The sequence below is a fragment of the Lontra canadensis genome, unplaced genomic scaffold (assembly GCF_010015895.1).
Source record: "Lontra canadensis isolate GAN:19392208 unplaced genomic scaffold, GSC_riverotter_1.0 scaffold16, whole genome shotgun sequence".
Lineage (NCBI taxonomy): Eukaryota > Metazoa > Chordata > Mammalia > Carnivora > Mustelidae > Lontra > Lontra canadensis.
Window position 1 is genome coordinate 21,898,609 of NW_022631010.1, and position 14,637 is coordinate 21,913,245.

Sequence of the window (14,637 nt, forward strand, 5' to 3'; positions counted from 1 at the left end):
CATCTATGAAGCAGAGGTGGCCGTAACCCTTTACCTCATGGGGTGGTCCTAAGGATTAAAAGCAACAACAAAGGTCAGCGCCCCGCTCAGGACAGAGGGAGCACTCCTAATTGATCCTGGTTCAATCAATTTTCCATTCCTCACCACAGGGATCAGCAGCAAGTGTTTGTCCAGCTCTCATGACAGAACCGGTACACCCAGGTGTGGAGGCAGAGAGAACAGCAGGGCTGGGTGACAGCTTGGTCAGAAAGAGAGGTAGGTGAGGAGGGCTGACACAAAATCAGACTGCACAGGCAGGCAGGGGCTAGACCAGAGAGCTGGATGCCAAGCCATGGGCAAGGGATGCCCCAGCTGGTTACCCTGTGGGCTTAAGCACAAAAGGTGACACAGGGGCTGTCAACAGCCTGGTGATGACTGTCCCAGTTGTCAGCTACAATGGCGATGACTATTACAGCAGCACACATCAAGCAGTAAAGAAGGCCAGGCCTGAGCCTGGACTCTGGTGTCAGACGAACAGTTCAGGGTTTGAACTTTGGCTCGGCCAGGCTTTAGAGCCTGGAATGAGCTCTTTAGCTCTCCTGCACCTCAGTTCCTCTACTGTAAAATGGGACAACTGTCTCACAGCTGAGAACTTCCACAAAATCCCAGCACAGTGACTGGTAGGGACCGGGCACTCACTGGTTCGGGGGGTATAATGATAACAATGCTAATTATTACCATCATTTTTAAGCAGGAGCCCGAAAAGAACCTGGAAGGATTTGAGCTCTGGTTTAGAAAGTGGCCTAACAGTATGTACAAAGGTTTTGTTTTTCATGGTAAGCAGATCTGCTCTTGGTGCCATCACTTATACCTGCATGGCTGTGAACTCATGACCTGATTCCTCTGGGCCTTGCTTTCCTCTGGTGTGACATCAGGATTATACTATCCACCTTGCAAAGCCGCTATTGTGAAGGTTTTGGAGACTCTACCATGAATCCAGCTCCACGTGACTGCCTAGTGAATGGCAACTCCTCCTTTCATTAACAAAGCAAAGGAAGAAAGCCATCCTTAAAGTGCCAAGAACCAGTCAGACAGGGAGCACTCAGGACTGTTAACCAGGAGCTGTCAGGTCTCTCCCAGTCCTACTGAAGAGGCCAGGGCATGAAATCCCACCTTCTTTTCACTATTACCCACAAAGGACAGTTGTTTTGCTTGCTACAGGAAGTGGCCAGCTACCAGAGGAAGACTGTTCAGCTGCAGGGCTTGGTCCAGGAACACTCAGGGATGGATGGCCAGGTTGCAGCCATCAGTGGGGAAGCAGCTGTTGGTGGTCTCTCTTGGGAGCCTCACAGGATGTTCAACATGGCTCTCAGAAAAATAATTTTTGATTCAAAATCTCTCATGTACAGACAAATAAGAATGGGGCTAATCCAAACTAGCAGTGGATGACTATCTGGGATACAGTTTACTGTCAAATACACATCATGAATTGGTAATACCTTCAAAGTGACACCTATCACATTGACGGCCTCTTTCAGCTGCGGATGGTTTGTACACTGTGCCAGTTCTTCGCATATCCAGACCCCGAGGGAGCAAATGGCAATGCATCTTTTGAAAAAGAAGGAAAAGGGGGTAAACTCTCAAAAAATGTAATATATTTTCTTGGTATTTTCAAGTGACAAATATTTTAAATCTTTTTTTACAAAGTGGCCAAAATTATAGATATGTTAACAGAGTGTCTTCCTGAGGAAAAAGATAAGGTATTCTCAATAGTTCAGTTTTCAGGACAAAAAGAAATACTGATATTGGTTAGTAATTACATATTTAATGAAATAAATGATCTATTTCCTGTTAGTAGGCACAAAGCACATATCAGTTATTTTTGCTGACAGTTCATGTTGTATTGCTTCAAGGTAGTTTTGAAGAAGATTCAAAAACATGAATCTTAGAAAATGGTTGGAAATCGAGCTTCTACTTGTTTTTCTTACAATAAAATATACAAAACCTACTAAAACAGAAGACAAACTCCACATTCCATTGTAAAGAATATCGGAATACAACTTTCATAATCAACTGCACTGTTACTGCTTTTAAACAATGTGTTAGGACAAAGCCTTCTTCAAGTTGCACATTACTTTAAAAATTACCTTCTTCAATTTTAAATCAATTTTAAGTGGTAGTTATCTTTGAAACTGATCTTACTGAAACTTACTTTGAAACTGATCCTACTATCTTTTACAATGATCAAAAAGTCATATTCCTGTTAATTTTTTCTGAATGCCCATATATAAAATTAAAATACTTCCAAACCTGGTTACTTTCCTAAACAAAAGGGGATTCAAGCCACTACTCCGAACCAGACATTAGCTGTGGTATGTATATGTTGTTCTTTGTAAGAAGAGGTCACATCACCAGTGCCAATTAAACTGAATGTACTGTTCAGCTCTCCACAGTGAAAGTTCTTTGTATTCAGTATAATTCAGCTATTAAAATAAATATATTTTGAGGTTTTAAAACCACCATGTTTCACTGGATTCTCACCTCCTTAAGTTAGGATAGACGAAATGCTTCAGAACATGTTTATTAAAAGCTCTTTGGAGACTATGTCACCTTCTACGAAAATGCACTCAGGATAAGCGTGCAGCCCCCTTTACAAGGCATGCCTGGGCTTCTTGGATTCTCCAACAGCAACATTATACAGGAGTTACACACAATTCAAACCCTCAGCTTTCCTTACTGTACAGAACTATCTCCTCTTGCCTGATTCCTATACTGAGTCTCAGTCCAGAAACTGTACTTCATATTCTCAGTTTGCTTTCAATGTCATGTATTCTGTATGCTTTCCAATTGCCTCTTTGATCTTCCCCAGCTTAACTCAAACTCTGAGTGTTCAACCCACTAAAATCTAACTTGGAATTATACTCAATCATACCACTTTAAGAGACTCTCTTCCCTTATAGACTTGCATGTGTGTGTGTCTCTCTCTGTGTGTATTAATACATACTCTTTTTTTTTTTTTTTTTACAACCCATTAACCTATCTGTTAAATGTAATTCATTAAGGGCAAAGATCTCTCATTTCTTAGGAACACCTGCATTAGCCCTGAACGACAGAAAACATTTGTGACCCATAAAATGGCTTCATAATGTGAACTACTCTCACCTGCCTTGAGTTTTAAAGCTGCACTAGCTTATAGCAGGTCTTCAATGCTATTTTCTGCCTTTGAAATTTATCATTTAGCATCTGCCTATTCCGGCATTCTCAGGTATTCCTTTTGGCTTTGAGTTTCTGTCAGTTAAATTCTCTGTATCCCAAATGTGTCCTTTGTGATCCCAAATGAGTTCTAGCTCTCAAGATGTTTTTTTAGCTAATGGCAGCACCACCTTTACTCTCCTTTTTATGCCAACACACCCTCTGGAGACTGTTTGCTACTCTGCCATCTCACACTTCTCCAGTTTATGTAACAGAAACTTACTATTTTTTCTTATGTTTTCTACATTATTATCACTTGTAATTATAACTAACTTCCCTCGTAATTATCTTCCATTTATTTGAAATCTTGGTCATATTTCTGCTTATCTGCGCTTGCGTGACCTCAATTTCATGTTTAATACATGGCTGATAAAGACTGAGCATATCACACATTTCTATTCCATTTTTCACTCCATAGAAGTTTGGCTTTCTACAGTAAAGAAAAAGGTGGTGGTGGGGGGGAGATATTCCCAAGACATGTTAAAGATTTGAATGTGACAGGTAAGTGAAAAGGAGAAATCAAGGATTTTTTTCCAAGTTTCTCGATTGAAAATCTGGGTAGATGATGGTGACCTTTACTGAGATGGAGTCTGAGGGATGGTATGGGGACTCAATGGTTCAGCTGCGGTTGTGTTAGCTTTGCATGTGTTAAGACATCCAAGCTGAGATACCAAGTAGGCAGCTTAATACATAAGCCTGAATATACATGGGATTCACAGAAGAGGCTAGGCAAATAAATTCAGCATCATCAGTATCATAAATTCAGCAGTATTTAAGGTCTGGTTAGAATGAATAAGAACACCAAGGAGAGTCAGAGAGAGAAGAGGACCAGCCCTAAACCTCAAGTCACTCTAACACTCAGAGGTTAGGTGGAGGAGGGAGACAGAACAGGAGCAGCTGTGGTGACACAGGAATAAAATCAGAAGATTATATTCTAAGGAACTGGCATTGTTCAGGAAAAGAGTAAAGGCAGACTAATTTCAGAGTTAGTAAGACAAGTATGCACATTAAAATTTCTAAGGCAACTTCTTAGAAAACTGAGAATCTATGACTTCTGCAAAAATAGAGATAATAAGTGGAATGTGAAAAAAATCATCTGAAAGAAAGAAAGAAAGGAAGGAAGAAAAGGAGAGGGGAAAAATAAAGGCAAGAATAGGGACAAAACGAGAGAATATTGATAAGGAGCAATAACAAAACATAAAGGCAGATTGAAGAAATACATCCAAGTATGTCAGTAACTGCAGTAAATGGGAAATGAACTAAAGATTCAGTTAAAAGATCAAGATCAGACAGGATAAATGTATAAAATAAAGAATGTACAATTTTTTCAAAGACATCTAAAGAGAAGAATATAGAAAGGTTTGGAACACTGCAAAAATAAAATAAAATTTAATTTAAAATAAAAAAAAAGGGTAGAAAGTATTATTTACAAATATATTAATTAATATATATATTAATTAATATGAGACAAGTGGTTCTTAAGAGAAAAAAAAATCATCCTTAGAAGTAAATACGGTCACTACGTAAATTAACAGATATGATTCTCTATAGAGATTTGATAATTCTATAGTTCTATATAGCTAATAATATAGCTTCAAAGTATATAAACAAAGATTGACAGATACACAAGGAAAAATAGATCAATGCACCACAATAACGGGAGATTTTAACCTATTTTTCTCAGTAAATGATTAAGATGGTAAAAATATTAGTAAGGATGTAAAATATTTGAAACACACTATTGAAAAAATTAATCAAATGGACACATCTAGAGCGGTACACCCAACTACTGAAGAAATGGTAATATGCATGCTTTTCAAGCCCACCCAGAGCATTTGCAAAAACTGACTATCTGCTGGGCCACAGAGCAAATCTCAACAATTTCAAAGACTGTCAGTTGACAGACAACGTATTGGATTTGTGATTCCTTTAAGATGTCAGTAGCAAAAAAATAAAAATAACTATATGTTTAGAAATTAAATATATTTCTAAATAAAGAAATATATGAAGGAATCAATGATGGAATCATAATGGAAATGGGGGAAAAAATCTGTAGTGGGAAAATACTACATATCAAAACGTACCGAACTCAGATGACGTAGGACCTAGAAATAAGCATATGAACTTAAATGTTGACATTTGTAAAAGAGAAAGGCTAATTTTAGTATGTGGAGTTAGTATACTGTTATGTTAATACATCAGAATTAACATGCTGATAAAAAGGAACGGAATGAAGAATATGAAGAAAGAAAGAAAAAAGAGCAGAAAGTAGAAAATAAAAACAAATTAGAATAAAGAGGCTGAACAAAGACAAAAGTAAGTTCTTTGAAAAGTTGATAAATCTTTGGCAAGACTAGTGGCAAAAATCACAGAATACATAATAGGGTCCGGGATTAAGAAGTGCATGTAGCTCTTGGAGTGAAAGAAACATAAGATAGCCAATATTATTTCAGAACTTAGATGAAATGGACAAATTTCTGCACAAGTTTAGTTTATCCAAGGTGTAAAAGAAAGGAAAAGAAAAGAAAGCCTTAATATTCCTAAAATCTTGGAAGAAAATAAGTCAATGGTTAATCTCTCATAAATAAATGACCAGACCTAGATAGTTTTACCATCGAGGCCTAAATACACAGGAGCATGAACTCTTAATTTTACAAAAATTCTTGCTGACTATAGAGAATGAAACGATACTTTAATCATTCTGTAAGAGTATCTAACCCTGAATCAAGCCTGATAAGAACTGGATTGGGAAAGAAAATTATAGGCCATAAATATAAATGCAACTTTCCTGAACAAAATATTAGCCAAATCAGATCTGGTACTGTATAAACCAAGTTGAGTTTATCCCAAAATTTAAGGTTACTCTAATATGAACAAATTGATAGTCAATTTATAGCTTCTGGTAATGGGAAACTAGAAAAGGTGGACTAAGCAATCTAGAGAAGACCACTGAAAAAGTTAGTCAAAATACAAACTCCCGGGACGCCTGGGTGGCTCAGTTGGTTAAGCGGCTGCCTTCGGCTCAGGTCATGATCCCAGCATCCTGGGATCGAGTCCCACATCGGGCTCCTTGCTTGGCAGGGAGTCTGCTTCTCCCTCTGCCTCTGCCTGCCATTCTGTCTGCCTGTGCTCGCTCTCTCTCCCTCTCTCTCTGACAAATAAATAAAATCTTTAAAAAAAAAAATACAAACTCCCCCCAAACAAAACAAAACAAAATTCCACAAGCCAGAAACCCTTAAAAATCATCAAAGAGCTGGCAAGGCAGTGATGGTTGGTAGGCTGCTAGAGAGAGAACAGGGCAGGAGCTGATTCCTTGGAGGCAGCAAGAGACTGAGTTAGGCTTCTGGTGACTTTATGAGGCTGGAGGCAGAGGATGAGAAAGTGGTGTTGCCCTCTACCACTGCTCCCAGCTTTGGGCTTTACTTTGGAAGGCCAGATATGCAATTTCTCATTATGCAGGTGGTCCGGAAAACCCCTATATTGGTAACAGACTGCTAGCAAACTCAGATGCCTGGCAGAAACAACCAAAATATTTTCAGACATTGCTAAATGTCTCCTGAGGTACAAAATCACCTCTGGTTGAGAATTACTAACCTTATACATATACCATTTTTATAAGTTTTTGGTTTATCCTTCCATTTACTTCTTCATTAAAAAAATAACAGGGAATACCTGTATATATTCAAAATCTTTTTTCTTCTACAAAATGTAGCATGCTATAATCTTTTGCACCTTACTGTCTTCACTGAATAGTGGCACACTCTAAAAAAATTAAGTAAAGCATTTTCTTGACATAATTCTTACTACACTTTTTAGTATGTGTACAAGTAATGCGGAAGAGTGCTTTTTTTAAACATTAACTTTTTACATATAAATTTGTATCTTAAAATCCTAAAATAGTTTACCTTTAGTCAACATTTACCTTGCACATTCATTTGGTTCCTCTGTGGCATTCTTCAGTAAAATATTTATGAGGTAATGCTAAAAACACAAAATTAAGTAAAATAAAAACTTTGTTTAGTAGTTGGTTTCCCACATGTTTTGTGTTCCAGGCAGTCAGGAGCTACTGAAGGACCAGGAAACTCTGGAGAAGCTCCCAACAGAGAGAACCTGGGAGGCAGGGAAGGAAACAGAGGGTTTGGGGGAGCAGCCTGTAGTGTTCTTAGCCAGGGCCTCCCTGGGCAAGTAAGCCAGCCTAGAGAAGAGGGTTTCTGGGCATGCAATAAAAACCTTGCAAAGCCACTGAGAGTTCACATAGGAAAAGCTCAGTTTTCTTTTACTTCAATTATATATTGTATACTAAATTACATGTTATAATTATGTACCATAATTAGATAGATTTATTTTGAGATTTGAAAAGAATTTTTGTTTGCCCCAAAGTCAGTTAAGGGGGGGGAACAAATGCTTTCTTTTATTCTCTAAAGAATTAATAACTTGACATCTCAAATTATTAGTAGTGTTTAATCAGGCTAACAATGGGACTGAATATTTGGCTAACTTCAATTATTTCTTATAAACTCATTTGATACACTAATGTGGCACAATTAAACCTAAAATTATTACAAAGGATGACTTATTATATAATTACAATCCATAGGCATGATAAACAGATCTAATAAAAAACACCAGAGGAACCTATCAGTTATAACTGCCATATGCTCTGAATCTAATACATTAATCCCCCTAAAAGAGCCTTTTGGGAACAACAACAACAACTACTGAAAGATTTAAACAATAAAGCAGAATTTTCAGTGATAAGTAGATCACTGTATGATAATGGAAGAGAGGACCACATAGCTAGAATTATAAAATGCTAAACTTGAGATTCAATCAAATGCATGAGGTACCTTGACATCTTCAGTTCCTGTGATGACTTCCCTGACTTCCGGCACAGACTGCAGTAAAGGGATCTCCCGGTAGGTATTTGGAAAGCAGACTAGAGAACCAAGAATGGTGAGAGCTTCTGAATGAGGTGTCTGCACACAAAGAAGTAAAAACATGCTTTACTTTTTCATGATTTTGAGAGGGAATCTTTACACTTATTTTATCCTAGATAAGAAGTAATCAAACTATGCCAGGTTATTTTCCTCCAGGCGACCATTTAAGCAAGAGAGGTTTGTCCAGATGAAAAAGCAAATTTCCAAGAAATGGAAATTATCACTATACTTGTATAAAAAGCATTGTGAAAACTGGTCTGCAGATGCATTCAGGGTCAGAAGAGCAAATGACTCAATCATGACTTTCACTTTTTGTTTTTATCTTTTTAGTCTTAATGTTCTTGACAAAGCAGGGTAAGTAATATCAACTTAATATTATTTTTGCTGTGAAGACAGTTAACAAAATTCATAAGAGGGGTTTGGGTTGAATTTCAGAAGGCAGAGAAAGAGAGTAGACACAATCCACCAAATTTTCTGTCTCTTCATGAATATTTTGCAAAATAACTTATACTGTTTGATATATAGGGAGACACAAAATCACTTATTTGTCTATTATTGGAATTAGGTATAATTCTTACTACACGTTACTAGACTTCAATCTTGCCAACTTCACTAGATTTCAATCAAGCCAACACTTATTAGCAGCTATGATTAGCCAAGAATGGGCACCAGGATTACAAAGGTATTGCCACTCGCCCACCTACCCACCTGCCATCTACCCTTCTGTCTACTATTATCTAGTAATTATAACAATAGCAGCTAACACTTACAGTGCTAGGCACTGTTCTAAATGCTGTACAAGCACTGTCTCATAAAATACCCTCAACTATCCAATGAAGTAGATACTATTATCATTTCCACATTACAAGTGAGAAAACTGAGGCTCAGGGAAATTAAATGGCTTGTCAAGTGACAGATCCTGATTTGCGCTGGGCCTGTTTTGTTAATCACTTCTGGGTTTGAAATGAAAGCGAGTCTCCCTCCCCCAGGATATGGCGGTGTGGTGTGTGGGGTATGGGAGAAGAGGCAAATAGCGGTGATATACAATTCAGTGATATGGCTGTGAGAACCAGAGAGTGGGAATGTTATGGGAGCCCAGAACATTCATATTTAACCTCACTTCGTTTCCATCAGCACACAGGTCCAAAAGACAATATAAAACACAGAGATATTCTCTACGACCCAAAATGTGGCATAATTTGTTCTGCTCAGGATGGTTAGGGACACTAAGACAAACTGCTGCTAGAAGTCACATAGTGCCGGGGGAGCCAGCCAGGCTGGCAGAGTGAGGGAGCGAGGTGAGGGGCGAGAGGCCAGTGCAGGCAGTGCGGATGGAAAAGGCAGAAGACCCAGGGGCACCCATGGACCTGTAAAAGATGCAGGTGCACAGGGCCCAGAGGCCATGCAGGTATGCTGCAGGGACTAGGGGAGCTCCAGGAGAAAAGCACTGGGACTCCCAGGTAGCGATCCCCCCGCCACACGTGGCACAGTGCCCGTCTCATTCCACCCCAGGAGTGGTGCCATCGGAATGGAGCAGTAGTGTGGGGTGATGGATGCTCTCAGGAAGAGCAGAGTGTCAGGTGTCAACTGAAGCCCAGTGCAGGCAAGAGTGACAGCAGCTCTGATTGTAGCCATGGCCATGGCATCAGGCATGAAGTCATTATATTCTTAATGGTTTCTTTCATTTTTTAAAATACAAAGATTTGAAACCACTAGGGCAAAATGAAAATGTTAAGACTTGTCAAAGTTGGTCAGTGAGTACAGTATCTTGTTATGTGACCTCTACCACATAAAGCCTTGTGGTCACCGCCCAGGCCTTTCCTTATCTGACCTCTGGCCAGTGTCAGATGCAGGTGCTGGCTCTCTTGAGCCTGGGAACACTTTCACCATTTGGCCCTGGGACACCTTTCTTGGCTCCTACCTGAGGCGATCTAACAGTCTCCATGCTGGGATGCCTCATTTTCTCAGGATCCAAACTGTGATGCTGAGCGTGGTCCTGTGCCCTCTTCTCTCCCAGATCTATACTCACTCCCAAAGGATATCCAGATCCATGATTTCAATGCCTCCTACATGTTGGACTTTGGACTCCCCATCATTTCTCTCTAGACTAGACGCTCCCCCACCCCACCCCCGAAGTCCAGGTTTGTATGTCGTGCCCCCTCAGGGGTCGAGAGGCATCTCACACGAGCTCCACCTGACCAGAGTCCTGCCCTTTCTGTGCAACACTACCCCACCTCCATCATTCTGTCCCCTCATCTGCTGCTTTCCTTTTCCTGAAGTTTTATGTTAAGAGGAATGAAAAGGGAAAGAGAGTATTACATCTAAATACCAAACACCTGGATTCAAGATTTTACCACTCTTGCTTTATCTGTATGTTTCACTTTTTTCATTTCAGTATTTAAAAATCACTAAGAAGTTTCCACTTTCAATATTTTAAAGTGAATTCAAGACATTATGTCATCCCACCTCTATGGTCCCCAGCATCCCCGCTTCCGGTTTTTTCTTTGCATATATTACTTTCTGATGTGTTACATAGTTGTTTTGTGTTTGCAACACCAACAAAGATGGGGGTTAGATGGTTTTCAGCACTTTTCTATCCCAGTGGGTGCTCAGTAAGTATCTGAAGATAAGGGGTGGCTGCTGCTGTCCCCATTTATCTGACGAACACTGAGGGCCTTTCAGGTCTCTGCTTCAGCATCACTTCTCCGATGAAGACCTTTCTAATGTAGGTCTTTCCCTTCACTTCTCACCAAGCAGAATGAACCATTCCTCTGTTGCTGTCCTGTTGGGGTCTGGATGTGATTCTATTGTGGCTTCTAGAAACTTAGGCACAGATATTAACATTTAGTTTACCCAGCTGATTCATTGAGGGTAGGGCCCCTGTCATACTCATCCAGGCCAGGTCCCAGCATGTAGTGGATCCACAGTAACTGTTTCTCAAACAGCCTTGCTTTGTCAGTCCTCTCTAAATGCTGCCCTTTATCCCCAGACAATCTTGGTTTAGACTTCATTGACATTGATTCCTTTCCCTGAGTGGCCTTAACAGTTGTGTCATGTGTAAGCCTGGCCTGAACTGTGGACTTTAATTTTTTAAAATTTATTTTAAGACTTTATTAATTTACGAGGGTGGGGAGGGGCAGAGGAGAAGGGAGAGGGCCAAGAGGACTCCAGGCTGAGTGCAGAGCCTGATTTGGGGCTTGATTCCATAATCCTGAGATCATGACCTGAACCAAAAACAAGAGTCAGACACTTAACCAACTGAGTTACCCAGGTGCCCCTGAACTGCCCAACTGCCCCTGAACTGGGACTTTTAGATTGCATGCTAGACTATGTCACAATCAGATATAAAACATTAGACCTTAAACAAAATAAGGATTACACAGCTTTATTCAATGAATGTGGTAAATCTAAATAATTTTTTGGTCTAAGCACTGAGCCTAAGGTGAGCCCCAATTTCCACACAGGAGAATGAGGCCTGTATGCCTAAGCATATTGCCTAGGGTAGAGGACCAGTACAGTATATGGCAACACTGGGATGGAACCCAAGTCTGACCCTACAGAGCTCGGGGGTCTAGCATGAGAAGGGAATTATACGTAATACGTTATCTTATGTGCACATTACACCTTATCTGTTCCACTGGTGATGGACATTTGGATTAACTCTAGTTTTTGGCTACTACAAAGGACATTTACTGAGCACAAGTTCCTGCCCATCTCTTGGAGACCTGTGCATGTGTATGTCTTTCCCCCGTTGCCTCAGTCGGGCAGATCTGCACAGTGGGGGTAATTCAAACTTGTAATTGACTTGTGTTAATCAAAAATTATGACTGAGTATGTGTGCCCCATTCAAACACTTCTCATCTGTTCCCTTACAAGTTTAAATCTCAAGTTGAAAACTAAGAGAGAAATTCAAAGTAATTCAGAGTGACTGTTCCTTCATATAACTCTCACTTCCAGATGATCTTATTTTCTTTCTCTTTCTTTGAAAAGAAAAATTTTGGGAAGCTACTTTAATAGCTTATCTAGCCAAGAGATAAATTTTCAGAGAATGACTGGCATGCATGATATTATCTCTAGAAACGGTGCTGGCATTTTTACAGGAGACTCCAATAGCAAGTAAGGAAATTGTCAATAAAGAAGTATGATTTTCCTTCCCGTATCCTGTGAGTTTCTTCAACGTTAATCTAAATATTTAAAAATAAATTTGAAGGCTCTTTGAGAATGATTATCCTAAAATCATTTTTGGAAATAAAGAAGCATAAAAATTTGTCACATTCCTTACAAAAAAGAGTTGAACAAACTCAACATTTTTCTTCTTCCTTTTTTTCTTCTACCTTTCTTTTCTTCTTCATCCCTCCCTTTTGCTCCTGTCTTTGCTTTTTACTTTATCCTCACAAGAAGTTAGCACACGAAAACACCAGTGTGAAATATCAACTATACAAAGTAATAAAAAACAACTTAATTTAAAATCCGGATTGGAGTTTGAATTTACCGTGCACCAGAGAAATAAGTGGAGTGAAAAAGTAACAATATGCCAAAAAAAATTTACATAGCTGGCTACTCATATTGATTTCAATACAAGTCCCTGGTAAACAATAAAGCTAATTTCATTCACACCATTTGCAGAGGAAAACAAAGAGTCTGAACAGGTAACAGCTGTATAGAGCACAAAAGTGAGAGGCCCTTTAAATTGAAATGTAGAAGAGCGTGTTCTTTCAAAAGGCATTAACACATTGCCCTAATAGTGGAGGTAAATGTGGAGCTGCAAATAATTTCTTTTTGCAGCCCTGAATGTTCACTTAGTCTACTTGATTATAATTTTTTAATACTAGAATTTTGTCAGTTTTATTGCACATTAATAATATATATTCACTCTCTGCTTAAAATTTAAGTGTTCTAACATTTCCAACATTTCCAAAAATATTTTCTATTAAACTTATAATAAGCAAGATAATTATTTGAAAAATTATTGATAATGCACACTTAGAATGCTCTCTTTACTACAGACGGCTCCTCTGTGCCACCATTTACTGGAAAATGCTAATAGACTCTAAGAGACAAGTCCTGCTTCTGACTGTGTAAATGTGCTGAAATATTAGTGAGGATATGATTTTTCACACTCTGGCCTTTTGATGAAACGCCTTCCCAATACCAGTGTGTCATCTTATCCTACAATTTCACACATCAGCTGCCAGGGCATCTACCCGAGAGCCCGGTTTCACATTGCACTAATGAGTCAACACCTGTTAAGAGTGGAGAAATCTGAACCTTGTTAGCGATTGTGAAGCCTCCTGGGAGTTTGGATGCTGAGCATTGTCATACTCACCGCCGGCGTGTCTGTACTGAGGACCCTGGCAGCGGCTGTGATGAAGTCCCCCACCAACATTGAGAAGCCAGGCAAACCCAGGGAGAAGAAACGGGGTGGACAGTGCCTTATAATGGTGTTTAAGATATCCTAAAAGGGAAGATAAGAAAACACAACTGTAATTTTCAACAATGTAGTCAGCTCGTTTGTACGTATAGCCACTGTATGGTAATCTGAGAGAACACAGGTCACATAAATTTTTCAGTAAAAGGGGTACTGGGAGATGAGTTGGTCCAAGGCCTATTGTACCCACTCTACAGGTAAGAGAACAGACACTAAGTTGTAAGATTACATGCCCAAAATCTAAGACATAGCATTGGGACTACACACTCCTTCTGTTTTCCACCTAAAGGTGAGCTCCTCAGACAAGCTACAGGAGTGTTTAGGCAGATAAACAAAGCCTACAAACATCTATCACTTCAGTATTTTTCAATTTTCAAAAGTTAAAGCACACTAATACATTAAAAAGTCTTCAAGTAGGCAAAGAGCTGGAAATTTTCATTCTTTAGATAACTCTGTGTAAAAACAATGGGATTGGAGTAAGATCAGAGTCTAAGCTCAGGGAGCTGGTGTGGCTCTGGGTACAAGTGTGACTGTGAGGTCAAAGTGCAAATATGGCAGTTGCCTTTTACATGGCTGCAGCACGAAGACCACTGACTGCCTAGACACCTGGTGTTGCTGTGTCTGGAATGGCCCATCCTTGGTGGGTGGCAGGCCAGCCCCTGGCCACCAGCTCTGCTATGAGGCAGCCACCATGTTCCACCCTGTGGCAAAGCAGGGCTCCATTACTGGACAGCGTTCTGCCACCCACAGCCAGGACACATCTCCACAGCCATCTGTGCAAGTGTGTGTGTGCATGGGGGATTAGTCACAATACCACAAACTTCTTTTATGCAGTTCTAGGCCATGCACGTTAATCAAACATACTGAAGTACTAGACTTTATGTGTTTTGTAGTTATTCAACCTACAGTTAGTCGCAAAATACAAAAAAAAAAAAATCTGGTTTCTTTTCTCAGATTTCAGTGTGGCTATTTAAGAAACCCTTTAAAATAATCCTGGTTTAATTTGATTAAGTTAGAGCAAAGCAGTAGCAACATGCTAAA

General features: G+C 39.5%; 1 protein-coding gene across 9 annotated transcripts in view; it reads right to left on the reverse strand.

The window, feature by feature from the left end:
- The window catches only part of RALGAPA2 (Ral GTPase activating protein catalytic subunit alpha 2), a 311,877-nt gene that overhangs the window by 128,423 nt on the left and 168,817 nt on the right, over window positions 1-14,637 (reverse strand). For all 9 annotated transcript variants that reach the window (XM_032859300.1, XM_032859299.1, XM_032859298.1 and 6 more), the window contains 4 exons: window positions 13,495-13,623; window positions 8,079-8,207; window positions 7,154-7,212; window positions 1,479-1,587 (listed from right to left, as the gene is read on the reverse strand). In XM_032859300.1, coding sequence (XP_032715191.1) covers window positions 1,479-1,587; window positions 7,154-7,212; window positions 8,079-8,207; window positions 13,495-13,623 — 426 coding nt within the window. The remainder of the gene's footprint in view (window positions 1-1,478; window positions 1,588-7,153; window positions 7,213-8,078; window positions 8,208-13,494; window positions 13,624-14,637) is intronic.